The sequence below is a fragment of the Actinia tenebrosa genome, unplaced genomic scaffold, assembly GCF_029948245.1.
Source record: "Actinia tenebrosa isolate PJP-AT-01 unplaced genomic scaffold, QUT_ActTen_1.0 PGA_scaffold14__42_contigs__length_11649687, whole genome shotgun sequence".
NCBI lineage: Eukaryota > Metazoa > Cnidaria > Anthozoa > Actiniaria > Actiniidae > Actinia > Actinia tenebrosa.
Window position 1 is genome coordinate 2,650,343 of NW_028292574.1, and position 22,496 is coordinate 2,672,838.

At 35.5% G+C, this 22,496-nt stretch overlaps 1 protein-coding gene across 2 annotated transcripts; it reads left to right on the forward strand.

Moving 5' to 3' along the window:
* The first annotated feature begins 836 nt into the window (after positions 1 to 836).
* Positions 837 to 22,279, forward strand: LOC116308101 (ATP-binding cassette sub-family F member 3). Of its 2 annotated transcripts, XM_031718470.1 has the most exons (26): positions 839 to 993; positions 3,093 to 3,237; positions 3,979 to 4,055; positions 6,327 to 6,382; positions 6,811 to 6,905; positions 7,971 to 8,096; positions 8,462 to 8,566; positions 9,139 to 9,190; positions 9,547 to 9,656; positions 10,095 to 10,140; positions 10,707 to 10,753; positions 10,886 to 10,945; positions 11,407 to 11,463; positions 12,142 to 12,164; positions 12,746 to 12,801; positions 13,133 to 13,249; positions 13,502 to 13,585; positions 14,353 to 14,429; positions 14,575 to 14,619; positions 16,150 to 16,198; positions 17,004 to 17,084; positions 18,829 to 18,917; positions 20,099 to 20,190; positions 21,223 to 21,355; positions 21,512 to 21,599; positions 22,061 to 22,279. In XM_031718470.1, the coding sequence occupies exons 1-26, from the start codon at positions 864 to 866 to the stop codon at positions 22,211 to 22,213; spliced, it is 2,193 nt and encodes a 730-aa protein (XP_031574330.1). In that variant the 5' UTR covers positions 839 to 863; the 3' UTR covers positions 22,214 to 22,279. The 2 variants fall into 2 exon arrangements, with proteins under 2 accessions (XP_088885923.1, XP_031574330.1); XM_089029797.1 differs by lacking the exons at positions 20,099 to 20,190; positions 21,512 to 21,599; positions 22,061 to 22,279 and having other exon boundaries at positions 837 to 993; positions 21,223 to 21,358.
* Positions 22,280 to 22,496: the final 217 nt, after the last annotated feature.

Sequence of the window (22,496 nt, forward strand, 5' to 3'; positions counted from 1 at the left end):
AGGACTACATCCACCCGGATGATCATAATACTTCGATTAAGATTAAGCAAGATTAAGCAAGGGACGCCAGAACAATATTAACATTATCTGCAAATGACTTCTGAACAAAATAACGGAAAAAGGCAGTCTATTTCGAAGGAAAGACAAGATATCTTCGGATCATAGTCTAAGTACAGAGGAAGATAGAATGTACTACTGTCAAACACTCACATTGCTAAAACAAATACCTCTAAAATGAGTTAAGCGATAAAAACTCCATCTATAAATAAGTTGTCTATAGAAAATCAATTTATTGAGGACATTTTACATTTTAGAACTGATATTATTTGTTAGCAAATACCAACATGTGAAGAACGCGCGCGCTCATTGGTTAATTGGAGGTGAATATTGTACGATATTCACCTCTGAATCTCGGAATATTGAGTCGGCAACAGAATGGCATCTGCCGGCAATCGTTTTGCTACAATTTCCGATGAAGAAATTGAAAAAATGAGAGTAAATGCCATCCCTATCAATACTAAAAAGTCAACGAAGTATAGCCTAAAAGTTTTGCTAAAAGTTTTGCGTGAATTTGTCACGCAAACTGCAAGTTTCTGTTTGTTTGTTTTTATTGAATTATTGTATATAAAAATAAGTTACTCTGTACACAAGTTGGTATATGCTAAAACAATTATTCGCCTCAGGCTCAGTGAATATGGAGAAGACTCGCGTCTCGGTAAATATTCCCCGATATTTACTTCGCCTTCGGCGAATAATTGCTAAATATATCCCACTGCTTGCGGTGCCTGTACCTACCCTACCAGTCTCACTATACCAGTCCCTTCCTATTGAGTCAGAATAGTAGGCCTGGTTACAAGCACAAAATGGCGGAAGAAGTTTCGCAAGAAGTTGATTCGATTTCAATGAACGGCTGTGAAAAATCTGCAGTTTATGAGTCATTTTTGCTCGATAAATTCCCAACTATAGATAGTGATCTTCTAATATACGTTAAAGGTAAGATTTTCCTTCTTGAAATTTAGATCTTTTGACTAAGTTTTGAAAAGACCGGAACTGAAAATGTCCCGTGTTTTGCCACGTAAGAAATAATTTCAGCTTATTATTGTTACCTTTAACCTTCGTTACTAAAGATTGTTGTCATGATATTATTGAAATGATTTGCGAACTCTTGATAAAATCGATGATTAAAAATATCTCTTTTTCTTTATTAATGTCACCAATGAATGTTAATGAAAGATCTAAATAGTTGAACTTAATTATTGTGATAGCTGGTACATTTTTTATTTGTTTGGGGAGGGGGGCTTGGGGCTTCAGAAGGGAGAGTTACTAATACAATTAATACTTTTGTGGAAGCACAAACCTTTTTATTTTTACGAAAGCTGTTTCTTACTTTGACTTAATTAATGGTTTTCAAAGCCGCCATTTTGGATGAATTTAAAAAGAGATTCATCATATATTATTTAGTCTCTTTCAGTAATATCATCCAACATGTCCGCCGTGTCTTTTGTTATTTTATTTTCTTGGGAATGATTGAGAATAAGCAATAGGAGGGCCATAAATTTTGTTCTGCATGCCAAAAGGAGGAGGGCTACAAACATATTTTACTATTCTTCGTTTGCAACCATGAGTATTTTGCTGGTGATAAATTATTAATTGGTGCCAATCAAAAAACAATCCATATTATCATGTAGAGCTACTTATAATACAGCTCTGAGCAAAATGCAAAAATTTGAAGCATTAGAGAATTTCTAAAACGAGCTATGAGCGAACGAAGTTACCCATATACATGTATAAGTGTAAATATATGGCGAAAACTCACTGGATGATATCTATCTAAAAAAATAATTTAATGACAAAAATTTAGCAAATTCACTTCAAACATGTATAAATCTGATTTATCAACTAGTACGACACTAAAATTGTTTGAATTGGCAAAAATACCTCGTTTTCTTTGGCTTTTCAGACACGTAATTAGTGTATGGTGAGGATTACCAATTAGAAAATAAGATTTGCACAACTCGGAAACAAAACGATGAAAGGATCTGAAATTTCCTACACTTAGTCACATCATAGTTCTCTAAAAAATATCAAAGAATCAAGTTTATATCATTCATAATTAATGAGCTCAATTTGATATAATTTTAAGTTGTTATTTTCTTGATCTATTATGTCATGGATAAAAAAGAATACAGTTTACTGTGAATACGTCAGCTTTCCCCTACCCATAATAAAAAATGCACCTTCTCTTAGTGATACAGACTTCTTCACACTCAAAAATAGTACTATTTTATCACAGAGACCTCACTATAACTAATAAATGTACAATTTGAATTTAACAAAAAGTCTTTTAAGGGTATCCATATTCTTTGTGTATGTTGGTTGTGGCAGGGGGCACTGAAAATTGCTCTCTCACAGAAATTGGAAAAAGCAAGAGTACTTTTTAGATTAATTTTCAATAATTAGCAAGCTGCTATAATAAAGGTTCTTATAATTTGATTAACCTATAATGAACAGTTGATATAGTAAAAAATCTATCTCCTTAGGAGATGACAATGACAATTTAATCTGAAAAAGAAGTCAATATTCAAAGGTGTAATACAGATATTAGTAAAACTATAAAGTTTGATTAAGGTAAACGTAAAATATCAAAGATATGATTTTTTTGATAAAATAAACATTGATTTTACAAAGAAATGTACTAGGTGAAAATTTTGCAAAACCGAGGTGTCATTTTTTCTCTAAAAAATCACAGATTTCCAGGCTACCAAGGGAAAAAAGCATTGCTAATATGTGCTTTATAACAGTAGCACAATAATAATAATAATAATTCTTATATTTTTATTTATTCCAATGGCGGGCATGTTTTTATTCTTTGTTGGTTAGCTTTTGCATGCTTCAGGACACCTCAGTCTTGAAGTAACATCATTACTAAATCACTATTTCAGATACTGTATGTTAGGTATGTTCAGAAATTTAAAACCCTAAAATGACTCTTATCATACACTGAGGTTTTCTCATAACAAGATCTTTAAAATGTATGTTTTAAAAAATAATGTTTTATTTTTAAGTTAAATGAATAGTTGCATTTATTTTAGATGTACTACAACATGGAGAAGACTTTGAGAATGGGAATGATATTTATGATGCAGTTGGAGGGATCTTGCATGAAGTGACCAGCAACAATGCTGATGATGATGAAATTAAAGCAATATGTGATCAGTTAATGGGAATTATGAAAAGGTTAGAAAAAACTAAATCTTCAATACTGTATGTGCACTTAAATCCAGAAATTAGCCATAATGGTATGCACATCTGCACATCTCTCTTCAGGTAGGGGGGGGGGGGGGGGGGTGCTGTAGGACTTTGCAAACATAAAGGGGCAAGTGTCTTGTTCTAAGTTTCTTGGGAAGCTTAGCAAGCTTAGCATTCATTAAATTCTTTACCATTCCAATAAATAATGAATGAACGAAACAAACGAACGTTCTAGTCTGCCCCTCACTTGGACATACAATGCAATATAGGCCACACATGTGCCCAGGTCATTCCATTAACAAAAGGGATATTGTAGGCATATTACATCCAAACATATAAATTGTCCTAGATTTGCAGTTAGGATTCTTTATATTAAATGTTTTTTTCCTCTGACTTAAAGTGGCTTGACTTTTTTTGCATGTTCCTTTTCTGCTCACCTTGCAACGAATGTTTGATCAGCTATGTAGCTTCAGTTCCAAAACTTCCTTTGGCTCAATTAAAATTTAATATTACTGCACAATGAACAACAGAAGGGCATATTTCTTTATGTCAATTAATATAAAAATAGAAAACTTATCACTGACAGCTTTTATTTAATGACACTCTCACAGCAGCATTCATGCATGGCTCCCACATTTACTGCCATTAAAGTAGGGGTATGGTTGTGAGTATGGTATGTTGCTGAATAAATGTCATCATTATTTGTCATCATTACTTTTCTCTAAACAGATCGTCATCAACAGAAAAATTTGAGCATAAAAAACTTGACGCTCCTGTGATACTTGAAAATACATCCTTATGTGCAGGTACGAATAACTATAAGACATGTATTATACATATAATTTATCAAGGTATTAACTTTTTTGAAATTCCCTGTTGTACATAGACAGTATACATTTGAAAACACTCTTGATACCATTTTTTAATGCAATAATAATTGTCAATGAGTTTCAGAAATAAAGCAAGCATTTTTTTAAAAAAGGACAACTACCAGAAAGAGCAAGCAGAATATGTATTTTTGTAAAGTTTTATTTCTAGACAGAATTCCAGTGAAGTCATTTGGAATGAAAATTACAGAGATTTTTATGTTGAGTCACTTCACACTTATAGCACTTAATAGCCAGTGGATAACAAACCTGTGACCCTCATTCTATCACAGGGCTGTCAACTCTCCCGGATAAACCGGGAGTCTCCAGATTTTGGACCATGTCTCCCGGTCTCCAGATTAGAGTCTCAAATCTCCCAGATAATCCCCGAAGCTGACTATTTCTTGTCTTGTGAGACTAGACTTTCACAACCATAAAATTCCAATTATTTCATATTGTTTGTGTTATTTTGCATCGCTAACAAAATCAAAACGTTCCTCATAAACCGTTCTTGCAAGCAGGCCATTGTAATATAAGCGATAATCTGATTGGTCAGAAATAAACCAATCACATCAAATGTTACAAAGCGAAAGACGTTTTTTCGTGCGCTTTTTGACGTGCTGTGACGTCATGTCCCTTCCCTATCAATTCTCCAGATTTGAATATCTCAGGGGTTGATAGCCCTGCTATCATTAAATTGGAATTTAAAATTGTGATTCTTTGGAGGAAGGAAAACCTGAGAACGTAACCAGTGGAGAAAAACCCTCAAAGCACAGGAGCTACCAACTAAAAACTCTACTCACAATTAATGACACCAAGCCAGGTGGGAATCAAACCCAGGTCACATTAACTTAGAAAGGATTTTGTATTTCTATGTCAAACTTTCTAACTTTGTTGGTATCGTTCTAATCTATAAATTATGATATAATGCTTATAATAAAAATAATTGAATTCAAAAAATTATGATAATGAACTATAAATTATGCAACCAGAGATTATGAAACACTAGCTTACTACATAATAACCTTCACCTGTGTGGCATTCCGGCATTTCACTGACTGTTTTTATACTTCAATTAACTGCTTGAAATTTAACTGCATGCATATCAATATGGAATTCCTAATACTGAAGAAATAGACAAATAAATGCTTGAACATGCTGTACATGTGCAGATAAAGAGTGACAAACAAATGCATGAACATGCTGTACATGTGCAGATAAAGAGTGACAAACAAATGCTTGAACATGCTGTACATGTGCAGATAAAGAGTGACAAACAAATGCTTGAACATGCTGTACATGTGCAGATAAAGAGTGACAGACAAATGCTTGAACATGCTGTACATGTGCAGATAAAGAGTGATTGGTTTAATTAGCAGAGCATGAAAAAAGTGTTAGGAGAAGCACAACACATAGTTTACTGTAGCAATAAGTGCTCCTGCCAATCCCCAAGTGCTTTAATTTATTAAAACTGCACACAACACTTAAGCAAATGTTTTTTTTACAGATTAGAATGTTAAATAATAAAATGCATAGAGGATATTACATGGGCGCGCGGAGATACGAAATTTATCTTCGAGTGTTGAAAAGATCTCTCACGAGTGAGTGTGCTCACTCATGAGAGATTTTCAACACGAGAAAAAAAATTTTGTATCTCCAAGTGCCCATGTAATATTCTGTTTATTATATAATTATCCATAAAATCAACTTAACAAGCTTTTTATTATTATAAAAAGTTTCTATTTATAAACTAACTTAAATACACATGGAAACGATATTTTCACCTGTGAAAATAACATGTTATAGGTATATAAGGTATATAGGTATGAAATATAGGTATTTTATGGATAATTATATGATAAAATAAATTACTTTTTATACTGAGATACAAATTCAATACTGGTTTCCAATGTGGCCCACTGTCACTCACACACATTACCACTACATTCAATATTCTATGCTTACAACTCACATGTTGGTATTTATGGACGGAGGAAAACCAGAAAATAGCCATCATAATATTTTTGAAATACAAAGTAAGCATACATGCTTTGTGTGACTCATAAAGCACAAAACCCCAACCAACCAGGGCTTTTGTACTAGTGCTTTACACTAACACTAGTCCACATAATTCTCATTTATAATGTACATACATTATCATTAATTAGTATTACAATAATCATGTCTAAATAAATGGTATTTTATTTGTAGATAATGAAGAAGAGGAAGCAGTCAGTATTTGGATAAAGAAACAGAATGACTCTACGGTTTGTTATATTTATGAGGTTAAAGGATAAAATCAAATTCCATTGATGTATCAGTATTACCCACCTATATAATTAAGATGCTAAATTCTTGTCTGAAAAGGCTTAATAGGCCAAACAAATTTTACTACATACTAGCGGTTTGGATACACTCTGTGCACTTGTTATTTTGTACAACCCATATTTTTATCTTGATATTTTGTTCTGAAAGATATACATGTAAAATCAAAGCAGCTGGTAAAATTCAAAATCCTAATTAATCAGAAATATACCTTACAAAGTCTGATAAATAAAGTTAACTGAGTTGGAATATAATAACCATTAACTCCTAATTAAGGAGGATTTTTGTAAAATGGAGAGAGTGTTAGTAAAATGTTTGAGCTGTTTTGAGCTGCTATTTAGTTGATAGATGGTTTTTTACTGACTTACAGACTGTTGACCAAAGGAAGTTAGGAAAAGCAGAAGCAAAACTAAAAGCAAAACAAGAGAAAAGAGAAGAAAAAGAGGAGAAAAAACCTAATGTCATGTAAGTCGTTTTTATGACAAATGAAATCAATGGGGCGTGCATTAGCTAATGTAGCCTCTGTAATCCCCACTTCAAGTTGCAAAAAAAAACCAGAGGGCCGCTACACACAGGCTATGCACAATAATATATACATCAGGTACTACTACCCCTACCAGAATACTATGTGCGTAGTAAGTACAATAATTTTCTTACTCACTGTGGTGCAGGATGGAAAGAGGGATATTTGAATAAGATGAAAGGGGAAATCTTCTTTTATTCAATTCTTTATAGCCACAGGGAGACCAAATAAAAGTAATGAATACTTACATATTAGCAAAAAAGAATCAAGGTTTTCCTTGTTAGAACTTTGATGGCATCAGCTTTCCCTTTAGCCATTTTATTATAATATTGGCATTTCATTTATAATTGTATAAGCTATTTATTTATCCCATAAAGGTAACTGTCCAATTATTATCTTAATAATACACTCAACAAAATTACTTGATTCTGATTGAACAAGAGGAGTACATTTAAATCTCAAATTTTGTTGAGTGTATTATAAACAAAAAATCGCACAATCGTCTTGTACGATTCGAAATTTATAGATACTTGTGGTGTTTTGAAAGTTCTTAACTTGGATTATAAATACCTATAAATATTAATGTAATATAAATAACAGTACTATTATCTATAAAATCGTACAAGAAGATCATGTGATTCCCAATACTAATTTTGACATTTCTGGAAAATTAAAGTCAGAATGGTTTCGAAAGAATAAACCGGCTTTTAGCTATAAAAATGGATTAATAGATTGAAAATTTTCTCTGACTGTCAAATCAGACTCAGGCTACAGCCTTGTACAATTTTGACAGTCCTCAGAATTTTCCTCATCCACTTTTTTCTTAATTGGACAGCATAGAGACCTAGCTATTGCATATATAATAATTATAAAGAAATGTCACATTATTTTAGTGGAAGCTTCTAAATAAACAGTCAGGAAAAAAAGGCTTTTCTAGAAGTCTCTTATTGAATGCTTTAAGATAAATAATGACATTTATTTATGATTTTTATTGCACCTCTACACAGTGTTGAACTAGATGGAGCAACAGCTAGTCAGAGTGGGAATAGAAGAGAAGCAAAGATGGAAGCAAGTGGAACAAACAAATCTAGAGATATAAGAATTGAAAACTTTGATCTGGCTTTTGGAGAAAGGTACAAAAAGTAGTCTAACATGGAGGGTATTACAATGAATTTAGTATTTGATCATTATTATTAAGGTGAACATTATTATGATCATTACTACCATCAGCATCATCATCATCATTATCGCCTTCATCATCAATGCCAACATCACCATTAACATCATGCCACCACCATCATCATCATCATCATCATCATCATCATCATCATCATCATAGTGATCATAGACTCACCACAATGAACATCACCTTTATTATCAATATCATCGTCATCATCATCATCACCACTGCTGAGGTCACAATTCCATGATCAGTATCTTTTCTTAACAGTATTTATCTGTCTTTTATTACTTTTAACAATAATTATTTTAATTTTAGATTATTATTAAAAAATGCAAATGTTAGTTTTGCGGCTGGGAGAAGATATGGTTTAATTGGTAGGAATGGAGTTGGCAAGACAACATTTCTCAGGACTTTATCCAGGTAGGTTATCGTACAAAGCACCTATCCTCCTGTATGGTCATGTTACACATTCATTAACCACCTATCCTCCTGTGTGGTCATGTTACATATCATTAAACACCTATCCTCCTGTATGGTCACGTTACACATTCATTAACCACCTATCCTCCTGTATGGTCATGTTACACATTCATTAACCACCTATCCTCCTGTATGGTCATGTTACATATCATTAAACACCTATCCTCCTGTATGGTCACGTTACACATTCATTAACCACCTATCCTCCTGTATGGTCATGTTACACATTCATTAACCACCTATCCTCCTGTATGGTCATGTTACACATTCATTAACCACCTATCCTCCTGTATGGTCATGTTTCACATTCATTAACCCCCTTCCTCCTGTATGGTCATGTTACACATTCATTAACCACCTATCCTCCTGTATGGCCATGTTACACATTCATTAACCACCTATCGTCCTGTATGGTCATATAAGACATTCGTTCCCAATTGTGTTATTGCTGCTCTAGTGATATCGTTATTTTAATCCTTGTTTTGTTTTGTTTAATTCTTTGTTATCACCAGGCGTGAGCTGTTTGTCCCATCTCATATTTCAATTCTACATGTTGAACAAGAGGTATATACTTCTTTATACTTGGCATTTGAACTTTTTTAATCGTTTTGTTGCAGAAATATTTCAGAATGATATAACCAAACGTAACGAGATGAATTACAGGCATTTTCTTCTCACCTTGAGAATAAGCAGAATTTTTTGAATCAAATGACTTGTCATCAAATCAAAACAATGATTGTAAATTAACTTAACATTGATAATGGACAATATACTGTCCTGTTCTAGCAGGTGAGCACTAAGTGTCCTTCATTTCCAGAATTCAAAGTGTATTCAGTAGATCACAAATGCTAGTGTGCGAGGCGGAGGGCTGGGTTGCGATGATGACTCATATATAGCCTGTGTTATGTTGTTTGGTGCAGGTTATTGGCGATGAGACCCCAGCACTTGAGAGTGTTCTTGAGTGTGATAAAGGAAGATACGACCTACTGAAGGAAGAAAGAGAGCTAGTTTCACAGGCTGCAAGTGGAAGGTAATCTTCAGGGTCAAGGGTTGGTTATATATCATGCTCTTATCATGTTTTGGCAAAAAGTACTTACCTTGTCTATGCCAGGTGAACAAATGAACTTACAAATCAACTGATTTCAACTAAATAAAAGTTTCTGGATCTGACTGAATATTCCCCGCGCAAGAGCGGATCTAGGGGTGAGGGGTGAATCGGGTGACTAGTCACCTGACCTCCCTTCGGACCTCAAAAGTAATAAGAATAAAGGATAATGTAAGATCTATAAAAGGGAATGCTATGTGATGCCTTACTAGGTAACAGTCACACTCCTTGAAATCGTATAAAATCAAGTTCGAGCCTGACAACAAGTCTGTCCATGTAAAAACAGCCATTACTTTGAATTGTGTTAATTCAATTTGTCATTGATTGCTCTTTTTTACACGTGTTTTTTCCATGCTGTGATAGTCCCGAATGCAAGTCAAATGGAGGTGCTACTGGTCGTTTGTCTCAGGTATAATGTGTATGGTATCATTTTTTGTTTAACTTTGATATGTTTAAAATATTGACTTTCATTGCGATTTTACGGCAACACTCATGTGCGTATTTAGGAGATTATATTCGTGGGCGTTTTGACTGTTTGACCTGTCAGAAGCTATCAACACAGGCCTGAGACTAGTTTGCATTGCAATGTTTTTAAACTTTTTGTCTTCATTTATAACAATATCACTGTCTAGACCGTGCTTCGCCTCTGATTGGCCGATATCGTGTGAGGTAGGACTTTCTACAGGTTATACATAATTTGATCATTTCAAGTTCATTCTACACGACAGATATGGGAATGCTTTTGCTTTTTTTATCGAACGCAGAAATAGATCTTCATTCAAGTTCAGTTTATAAATGCATACTAAATCAATCGTTTATTGAGAATTCGATTTTCGCATGATATAAATTACCAAATTATCAACCGTATAGGCTTCGGCAAATAGCAAGGCCTTGGTCTTGATAATTTACAATGCTCAACCTCACCAAACTATTGTTAATTATCTCACTGTTAAGTTTTATTCATTTTAATGTCAGATATATGTCCGCTTAGAGGAAATAGAAGCTGACAAAGCTCCTGCAAGGTGAGTGGTCTCATTTGATCCTTTTTCCCTCCTCAGCTTTCGTTACTTCTCTTTCTTGATTACATCTTCTTTTATATACAGAAGATACTTTTCATCATTTTATTTCATTATCTTTTTGTTATTATTATTCAGAGCATCTACTATTTTGGCAGGCTTGGGATTTTCTCCACAAATGCAAAGACAGTACACAAAGTAAGAAAGTCCATTACCACTTATTTTTTCATGAAGGAAGTCGGTATGAATGATACCATACTTGGGGAAGATTTCGGAGGGCAGCCAAACACGGTCAATTCATGTATGGTGCAAAGGAATTCGATGTTATGTTAAAAATGTAACAAAAGAAATACGATCTCCTCGAAAAAAGTATTATATTGTAGTTTAGTCTATGCGTGACATATGTGTCCTGGGGTATATACTGTAAAAACGGAGTCAATCTCTTAAGGCATGGGAGATTCAAAGTTGGTAGGTGCTCATGCACAAATATTGGGTCGAGTCACCTTAAATCAATATCGCTTTCGATACTCCCACATCTCTACGTCCGCCATAATATTTTGTTTATTTATTAATAAAAGGTGATGACGACGACGTTATTGAATGAAAATTAGGGTTCACATAATTTATCATTGATCTAATGATGTGATGTTTTATTGAAGGGAATTTTCTGGTGGATGGAGAATGAGAATCGCTTTGGCAAGAGCTCTATTTAGCAAGTGAGTATCACTAGAAGTAAAAATCACCTGGACCTAGTTGTACGAAAGATGGATAATGCTATCCAACGTATAATTCCTTATCCAGTAGATAAGTCGATCCTTAATCATTACAATCTTTTCGCGAAGAGTACCGTATTGCATTATATATCAAATGAATATAGGTAGATTTATGCAGCTACAATAATGCCAATTTAAAACTCCTAGTCACGCAGGTTCTGCCATCGGGTGAATGATGAGACTGGAATTAGGCCATCACTATCAAAAGCAGAACTTTACGGGATCAAGTTATTATTAACATCTGTACATATGAGTAACTAAAACTTCTTGGTCAGAGTTTTCTTTAAGATTCTGGGAAGCACGGGTGGCGTGCGCTGCTAATGCGCCGCCTCTCACCAATGCGGCCCAAGTTCGAGTACTACCGATCTTGATGTCGTATGTGAGTAGAGTTGTTTGTTGGTTCTCTCCTGTGCTTCGAGGGTTTTTCTCCGTGTTCTCCGGTTTTCCTCCCTCCTCAAAAATCAACTCCTAAATTCTAGTTCGATCTTTGGGCTTTCACTTAGTTTGGAGCCTAGCTCTGTTGTGATTGTCCCACGCTGTGATACGACATATGCATAATGCATAACTCAACATTTGCACTGGCGATGATGTTGTGCTGATTTTTTTATTCTTAATTCACAGACCTGATTTGCTTCTTCTGGACGGTGAGTACACCTGACAACAAACATTCTAAGTAATTCAAACTTGTTAGAGTTGTGCTCTGGGGTGATACATGAACTGTATAGCTAGCGGCTGCCAGAAGTGCCTTCTCATTGCTTCACTTAGGCAATGTTCACCTTAGCCACATTGTATTTGCGGTGGTGAATAGCGATAACAAATAACAGACAATAGTAATATTTAACTTTTTTTCCTGGCCCGGTATCCTAAAAAATCGTGCGTTCTGATTGGCTGTTTGAGCGGACGGTATTTTGTCAGTATCTGCCCGCTGTCGCTCTGGTATCCTTGGCGGCTAAACATCAAAACAAAAACAATTGAAAAAAAAGAATACGTTATTTACCGTCCTACAGTCAGTCCGGATAGGGAAAAACTGTGCCCTCTGTCTTGAAAACGGACCTCGCCCTAAATAACATATATCGCTTCCTACAGCTATGTCAAAGTGGTCCTACTTTTTTTGCTGGCTAAAATATATTATGGAAACGAGAAGATCCACCCAGGTTCACCTGTATTTTTATCTGGTATGAATCCATACACTTAAAGATATGAAATTATTTGTCTTTCTCCTCAGAACCTACTAACATGTTGGACCTAAAAGCAGTCATGTGGTTAGAAAATTATCTTCAGGTAGGTGAAGGCAACTTTAATGAAATGTTCTTGTTAATAAATGACGAAAGGTTTGGCTTCCTGATTTACTAAATCTAGTTCGTCTCGCGGTTTTGACCTAAAATCAAAAACTTTGGTCCAGTTTGAGTGATCATACATCTTTATACCCAATAATCCGATTAGGTTTTGCTCGTAACAATATTATTCGTTATTCAAGCGAAGCTACACCTCGTTGTTAAACCTAACAGATGATCTTGTTCAATATTAAACACTACATATATTGAAAGACTTTGGCTATGTTATGAACGATCAAGGAACTGCTAAAATTAACTGGTTATGTTTTCTTTCTCAGACATGGGTAACAACCATTTTAGTGGTTTCTCACGACAGAAACTTCTTGGATTCCGTTTGTACAGACATTCTGCATATGCATTCACAAAAATTAGACTATTATAAAGGCAATTATGAGGTAAGATGTTTATATATTTATATATATTATTACATGTTTAACCATCAAATGACTTCCACCTTGAACACGTCGTTGAAGTGAGAATGCGTAAAATCAAAGAATAAAAGATTTTCAAGGTGGCGTCTATTACCCCCTCAAATATTCCCACAATGCACTGCAATGCCAACTTTTTCCTCAACCTCAGAATGGCTAATAAATGGTTTAATGATGAGCTTACGAGCTTTCATGTTTTATTTTTTGTATTTTTCTCAGAATTTTCACAAGACACGAGAAGAAAAATTATTGAACCAACAGAGAGAATATGAATCTCAACAAATGTACCGACAACATTTACAGGTAAATCTAGGTTACCTCACGGTATCTAACATATGAAGTAGTACTAATTAGAGAGGAAATGATATGGGGTACAAATTGACAAACGAACGTGCGAGTTCGCGCGTTACATTCACCTGTAAACAAACAGGCCGAGTTTGTCATTACTGTCTTTTGTTGTATCATCCAACATGGCCACCATGTCTTTTGTTATATCATCCAACATGGTGGTCATGTCTTTTGTTATATCGTCCAACATGGCCACCATGTCTTTTGTTATATCATCCAACATGGCCACCATGTCTTTTGTTATATCATCCAACATGGTGGTCATGTCTTTTGTTATATCTTCCAACGTGGCCACCATGTCTTTTGTTGTATCATCCAACATGCCCACCATTTCTTTTGTTATACCATCCAACATGGTGGTCATGTCTTTTGTTATATCGTCCAACATGGCCACCATGTCTTTTGTTATATCATCCAACATGGACACCATGTCTTTTGTTATATCATCCAACATGGCCACCATGTCTTTTGTTATATTATCCAACGTGGCCACCATGTCTTTTGTTATATCATCCAACATGGCCACCATGTCTTTTGTTATATCATCCAACATGGCCACCATTTTTTTTGTTATATCATCCAACATGGCCATGTTTTTTTTTTGTTTGTTTCGTTTGTTTGTTTTTTTGTTAATTTTCTTGCAACCGATCGAAAACCAACTATAAAACTAGATCGTATATATAAAAAACATTGAGTAATCGTTATCCATTGTATCACTTCAGGCATTTATTGATAAGTTCAGGTATAACGCGAAAAGAGCTTCTCTCGCACAAAGCAAAATCAAGATCCTCGAAAAGCTGTAAGTTCGTCTAATTTACTTTCTCATTATATTTGTTTTCTGTGTACCCCGACAGAGAAGGGTACAATCTACTACTCGTTTCTCTATGGTGTAAGAAAAATTCATATTTTATTTCTCAACATCCATCTTATTATATTTGCTGCAGCCCAGTCCTACAACCTGTCGCAAAGGAAGCACCTGTGATGATCCAGTAAGTACTAAATACTGAACCATTAAACAAAAAAAAGGGGGGTTCCCAGCTTTTCGACCTCTACTTGAACAACAGATCGTTTCTCAAAAAAAAAAAAAAAAAAAAAAAGTACATGTACTTTGAATTTGTGAATACGCGAGGCGTAAATACGAGTTATCGTGAGGGGTCTGAATATGTAAAAATGATTTTTCCCAGATTCCTGGGGGGAAAACACGCTTTAGTAAAATGAAAAACAAAAGTCCAACTCTGCTTTTTAGAGGACTTTCCATAGAGGGAGTATAAGCAAAAAGATCTTCTTCCAATACTTGACTCAGTTAACGCCATCCAAACGGAAGTCGTCTTTCGTAAACTCTTGAAGTTCTTATAATCAATTTATTGCAAAATCCGATTCAAAACTCCACAAAAAGTCAAAGACTAAATAAAGTAGAATCAAAAAAAATCACTTTGATGGCTCGTCTTACCAGTTTAGAGATTGAGCATTTAAAGCGAGCGAACTGCTTATATTCGAAAGTAAGTATGATATAGAGCATTTTTCGTATGACTGTGAAAAGCTCAGTGCCGTAAGCGTGACGTGCCGTGGCCGTGATGCTTTCTATAATTTTAATTGGCCGATTTTTTTCACGCGCAATATGATTGGTCTTGCATTGCCTTGACCTGGGCGTGACCGTGCCCGCGCCGTGTTTATGCCGTGTTCCGGGTATTTGATTGGACGGAGAGTAAATTCTCATGCAATGTGATTGGTCTGGCATATCCCTTGCTGTGTCACGACCGTGTTCGTGCCGTGAGCTTTTTATAGTCATACGAAAACTGCACTACAGTTATCACGCATAGAAAGGGCACAGGGAACCCAATATTGTGCAAGTAGAGACTCCCTGAGTATCCAGGAGTTCGCCACAGATGACATTTGATTTCATGCAAGTGACATCTCTAGCCCATAGTGACTTGAGTTATGAAGAGCCCAAAACACATACATTCTCGTCCCTAAGACTTGCTGTTGACGGATTTTAAAAAAAACGTCAGTGCTGTGGAAAAATAGAACAAAACCTTATTATAACTTGTAATAAGTTTTAATATTTATGCTTTAGTCAAATAATGATACCTTTGTATCTTCTGCCCAACTAACCTTGTACATGGTGGCATAACTTTATTGAATAATGAAATAAGCCTGAAGCGAGACGACGTTTTACCCCCGACTCTATACCATAATAGTTTTTAAAATTCTTTCATATTAAAATTTTTGATTCCTTAGAGAATACAGGAACAATAGTCATAATTAAAGAACAAAAGCACTGTGAAAAGGATTATGGTCTAGAGACGGGGGTAAAACGCCATCTCGCTTCAGGCTTATTATGTGGTGCTCAATCTTTCAATAGAGGTTTTGCACCATCACGTGATGGCAGCCATGATGGTGCAAAACATCTACTGAAAAATGTATGAACTCTTAACTCTTAATTGACTGCGGCATATTTACTAAACACTATTCAGTGCTGAGCCTGGTTTTTTTTTCTCTTGCTCTCTCTCACTCTTTAGGTTTCCTGAATGTGAAAAATTGTCACCGCCTGTTCTACAGTTAGACGAGGTAAACTTATTTTACATAACGAGACAATTTGAATTTCCGACTCTTGTGCATGCATGAAGATTATTCGCTTGCCGCCGTGTTGTGAGAAACAAAATTCTTAAATGGTCTTAAACATTTTCTAGTATTACACTAGTTGAGGGTAGACTTCCAATATCATGGAAGAAAGATGGCAGATCTGTATCATTTAGATAAGAGGGGGGGGGGGGGGGAGGAGGGGGAGACAGATAAAGATTACAAATGTGAATGAATTAAGTGTGCAGCGGTGGTTAAAGTGGTTTAAACTTTCAAGGCAGCCACCACCACTCTCTGATACCTCTCTCGCAGAAAATATTTGACCGCTGTGGGTTTTACTCCCAGACTGGTTAATTTAGCGATAAGTAAGCAGTGATCGTAATACTCTAGCCAATGGCACGTGATATGGGAACACGCCCAAGGTAAAGAGGTCTAATAGACAAACATGTGTTTGATGATATGATGAAACTTTCATCGATTGGTACAACTGTAATTGTTTGCGCCGAAGCAAATAAAGTCCAAATCGTGTTGACATTGTTATACGCAGTGTAGAAAAATCTTGCTTGACCACTGCAAATGATGGTTTGATCATGCGCAACAAAAACAAATTATTCATGAAAGATGGCAGCTGGAATGTACGTGGCCAGAGGCTCTCACGCTCCAGTTCTTCCTGGTCAAAGTTGAAACAAAATATAAGCAATCCTCAATCCCCTTTTTAGCTCTTTGTTCAGTTCAATCATTCAGTATTTGAAGATGCCACAGAACTATTAAAAATTCATTCATTCATCCACAGGTGACATTTTACTACGATGCAAGTAAGGTGATCTTTGAGAAAGTCGATATTTCCTGTAACAGTGAGTCAAGAATAGCCGTGGTACGTATTATGACATGAGCCGATCTTCATTGAATCAAGTCACTGTTTACATTTCGATTCACTGCTATAAATCGAACTTTAATTGACCAAACACTTTATGAAATAAATAAATGTTGTGTTTGAGTTGAGAAAAAGCTTTTCTTAAGGGACGGACCGTTAGATAGTTGATGGGGGGTTGCGTAAATCCCCAAAAAAATATCGAGCAAGCACTTAACCCTCAAAAAAATATCGTGCAACCTCTTCTAGGTTGAGTCAAAAAAATAAATATCATGCAACCAAAATTCCTGCAACCCCCCCCCCCCTCCCCCATCAATTATCTAATGGTCCATCGTGCTCCGAAACCAATTATTTTGAGATTTGAGATTCTTAGTTACTAGTTAGTAGTAAATGTTTGTTCAATGTCCATTTTTTTTCGATAAGGCGATCATAATGAGCAAAATGTCAATGTGACTGATAAAATAATGGAAAACAATGTCAATTAACTTTTTTTTTTTCGTTTTATTCATCGCAATATAAATCTCGTACTGTTTTACGGAGACAACTGAGAGCCAAGCATATTTAACAGAATAAGAACGAGCAACATTTATAAATAAGCACATCAAAAAATCTTTCGCCTCATTGAATAGAAAAATTTACGTTTTTTATCAGCTATATTTGGTCATTGTTATTAATTAAAAGTATCTTCCATAATGAAATGGCGTGGTAAACACAGGATAAAACAAAAAGTCGAAAAAACGACTAAACTTAAATAACTCCTATTGTACACAAATATTATATTTTATTGATTTATATATAGCTCGGGGATTTCATTAGTTATTTAAATCCCACTTATTATCACCTTTAATTCATAGGGTGGGAGAGGGTGTATACATAAAGGAGGGAGTTATGTTTGTTACTTAAATTGGTAACTCACAGTTTACATTTCACTTACTATCACTTTTAATTGGCTTTATTTAATAGAAAGGGGTGGGGGTTGGGGGTGGGGGGCATGTATACATATGAAGGAGGGACTTATGCCAGGGAATTTTAATTTGTAATTTACATTTTCACTCATTATCATGGGTTGGGCCTTGGTTATGGGTCTTATTTCAGTAGGGTTGGGCTTATACTAGTATTTAGGTAGTAGTAGTAGTAGTCGTAGTATTTAGTCTTTTAGTTTAGTATCCAGACATATAGCTACTCTGTAGAAAACCTGGAATAAACCACTATTATTATTATAATTATTATTATTATTATTGCTGTTATTATCATTATCAATATTATTATTATTAAAAACTTTTAAATTATTTTTTATAGTTTACAAATGTTTTTATCGATAAATAAGTAATTTGTACATATATTTGTTATTTTATATTCATAATCTCTTTATTAACGTTATTATATATATATATATATATTTTTTTTTTTATTAGTTAATTGAATTCTATTCGAGATTATGAACTTTAAATGCTATAGTTTTTCATTTTATTTTTGTTTATCATTATCTTAAAATCATTAAGCATTGGAACTTTAGTAGCTTTGGAGCGAGTGTATTTCTATTTCTATTAAGACATGCATAGACTATTAAGGTTTGTTTGAATAAAATTATCATTATTACTATTATTATTGTTATTATTATTATTATTATTATTATTATCATCACCATCATAATAAATACAGGCATTCCACTAGTAGTATTGTTTAACCATGAAAAACGACACAACAGGTCAGGAGGATTTATTCTTTCTCACCTGCTTCTTATCAGGTTGGTGATAATGGGTCAGGAAAAACTACATTACTCAAGATACTCCTCGGGGAACTGGAACCAGTCAAAGGAATCAAACACTGCCACAGGTAACTTACTATTTCACTGGCAGCAGTTCTTAGCGGCAAACCTGCTGAGTTTTACCCTATTTCATTATGACGTCACATGAAAATATTTGTTTGTTTATTTGAGTGTGTTTTGTTTTGTGTGTTATTAGATCTTAGAAAAGTCATAATAGCCACCAAATACGTACATATTGTATGATAAATACATGTTGTGGGATAAACACCGGTTTATGAAATGTTCTAAAACTAGGCATATCAGGGCTATCAATGGACGACCTTTTTACTGGTACGGCGGCCATCTTGAATAATGGGATGCCGAGTTGGCAAACACGAGAAAATTTATAAAGCAGAGATTGGTGGAGTTACGTTTACGCACAATTTGTAGTCTTGGCGTTTCGCATATTGCTCCAACTTCCAGCAAATTCAATTGCTCCTTATGTATGCTTCTCGTTGAAAAGCGTAAAGTTATATCTGTGCAGTCTACATGTTCCAATAGTAGCTTCCTTGGCATCCCATAATGTGTTAATTAAAGAAAATGAATTCAAGATGGCCAACGTATAGGCAAAAAGGTTCATTCAGCTACAGAGTAAAATTTGTCCAAATTGTCATTGATCTTCGCCACTCTGTCCTCCTTATGAACAAAACTGTGACATTACAGGAAATAGGGCAATTGATAAAAGCAAGGCAACGAATATTAATTCTCAGGAAACTGAGGAAACTACTACTGGGCTGATAAAATAGAATCTAGCCAAGAACGTCTGCAGTCATCCCCTAATCAAATCCTCAAAACAAGGTCCCCGAGGGTCAAAAAGACCGAATACGTATGATATTAATGCCCCATTTCACCGTTAAAAATGATTAGTGCGATTCTCAATTACGTCTAGTAAATTAAAGAATGCACATAGCTTCAATATTTGCAAGATTTGGGTTTATAGGGAAACTAATAACACTCTACCAAATCAAAACTTAACCTGAGCAAGTGAGGAAATGTTTGAAATAAAGCAGACTTATAACAGGTGCAGGAGTAGAAAGTAATTCTACTCGCACATGATGGCGTACCCAAGAGTGGAAACCACAAGTACAGCGGTGAGAGGCGCTTGATTAGCTTCCCTTCCTTACTTCTATTACGATGACACTGCCATACAAAAAAGGCAAACGCTATCGACCTTCATTCAATTTAAATTTGATTCGTTTGTTGTTGTTAGAAATCTGAAGGTAGGATATTTCAGTCAGCACCACGTTGATCAACTACAAATGGGCCAATCAGCTCTGGGGATGTTAGCGGAAAAATTCCCAGGTAAATCTGAAATCATCCGTTATCGATGCTAAGATCGTGCTCACCATGAGAGGTCGAGATTTTATGAATTTTAATGACGTAAATGTTGTTTCAGTAGAATTACCGATGAGGAATATAGGGGACTATTTCATCAATATAGTGTGTTTTACAGGCAAGATGTTTTCCTTTCTAAGGCCCCGTCCACACGTATCCGGAAATTTTTGTATCCGCTTTTTATTTTTTAACGGATGCGGGTTGCGTCCACACGTGTTCGGAAATTTTTGTGTCCGTATCCGCAAATTTTACGAAAACGGATACGTGTGGACGGTTAAAACGATTCGAATACGCTGCGTGTGGGACTCGAACTCGTCGCTACGCCACCCATGCTTCCCATTAAAAAATTACCTATTAGGCCCCGTCCACAGGTATCCGTAAATTTTTGTATCCGTAAATTATTTTTTGCGGATACGAAAATGTTTGCGTCCACACGCAGCGTATTCGAAACGTTTTCACCATCCACACGTGTGGACGCAACCCGTATCCGCAAAAAAAAATTTTCGGGTACCAAAATTTTCGGGTACGCGTGGACGGGGCCTTAGAGTAAAACTACTTCAGTAGGTTTGCCGAGTTTATAATCGCATAGCTATTCAACTGTTATCCCCGGCTCGACTTTGGCCCCGTCCACACGTATCCGCAAATTTTTGTATCCGCAAATTTTTTTTTTTTGCGGATACGAAAATGTTCGCGTCCACACGCAGCGTATTCGAATCGTTTTCACTGTACACACATATCCGGAAATTTCTTGATCCGAGCTGATGCACTCTAGTTCCTAATCCCTTTGACGGATAGTTTTTCTTATTGAGCATGCGCAAAATCGTATTTACGTTTTCGAAAATTTCCGGATACGGATACAAAAATTTCCGGACACGTGTGGACGCAACCCGTATCCGCAAAAAAATAAATAAAATTGCGAATACAAAAATTTCCGGATTCGTGTGGACGGGACCTAACTCTCTAAAACCTATTCCATTTTTGCTGTAATTCCCTTTGCAGGTAAAACAATGGAACAATATCGACATCAGTTAGGGCGATATGGAGTATCAGGAGACTTGGCTACGCGACCACTGTTGAGTTTATCTGGAGGTCAGAAGAGTAGAGTCATATTTTCCTTGATGACAAATGCATGGTTAGTATTATGGATAACTGGCTCTCATCCATTCTCGTAAGCAAACCCTTCTCTATCGGAAAATCGATTTTTTGTTAGAAAGCTAAGAAGGATTTGGGTACGAGAATGGCCCACATCTAGTTGGACTTGACATATTTGGTATTTCAACTTTTTTAGTCCAAATCTTCTTATTCTTGACGAACCTACCAACCATCTTGACATGGAAACCATAGAAGCACTAGCCAAGGCACTCAAGAATTTCAAGGTATTCTGAATAGACCTATTCTGTTTATGTTGGCTTCGGTACCGGATGACAAAAAAAAAAAGATCGGTAGAATTTTAATACTAAGTACTACCGAATTACATTACACTGTAGGTATCCATGATCATAACAGAGCCGGAAAATAATCATGGCCAGGCGAACATTTGGAGCTCTGCAAAATTCAATTAGAAAATTCAAAACTAAAATTCAAAACTTGATCAATCGTTATTCTTGCGATGCTAACAGTTAAGTGATTTAGGTAGTACCCTCGGGTCCGGAGGTTATTTATTCTCGCTCCGGCGTTTGCTGTTTTGACTGCAGATCGCCTTTTTGTACATAACTATTCTCTATACTCTTTATTGTGCGAATTTTTCGGTGCACCAATAGTTCTGAGTTACTTCATTCCGGTTTCTATTACTCTTCTCAGTTTACCAATTTAGGGTTTGTTTCGTTCCATGTTGTAGGGAGGAGTTATTCTAGTTTCTCACGATGAGCGACTAGTGCGGTCCATGTGCAAGGAAGTCTGGGTCTGTGGTAAAGGCAAAGTTCAATCAATCGAAGGAGGGTTCGAAGAATACAAAAGAATTGTGCAAGAAGAATTAAAACTATTAGAATGATAATTATATTTAATGTAATCGTTAATTCGCAAAAGACCTGCTAATAAAGTATGTCATTTCTCTTGATCTGACTTGCAAAACCTTTTTCAAGGCTGGCAATACTTTACCCAGCTGAGCTTCTTATTCCCTTTTTTCTTCACATCATCTCAGCAGACAACACAGATAGTTAACGTTCAAATTGCTCAAGCACTCGATTGGTTGAAAAACCTTGGACGTATGAAGTGCATGTGTCTACTGCTTCATAGATGAGGTGACCATATTTCTATGTAAGGTGCTTCTTAGT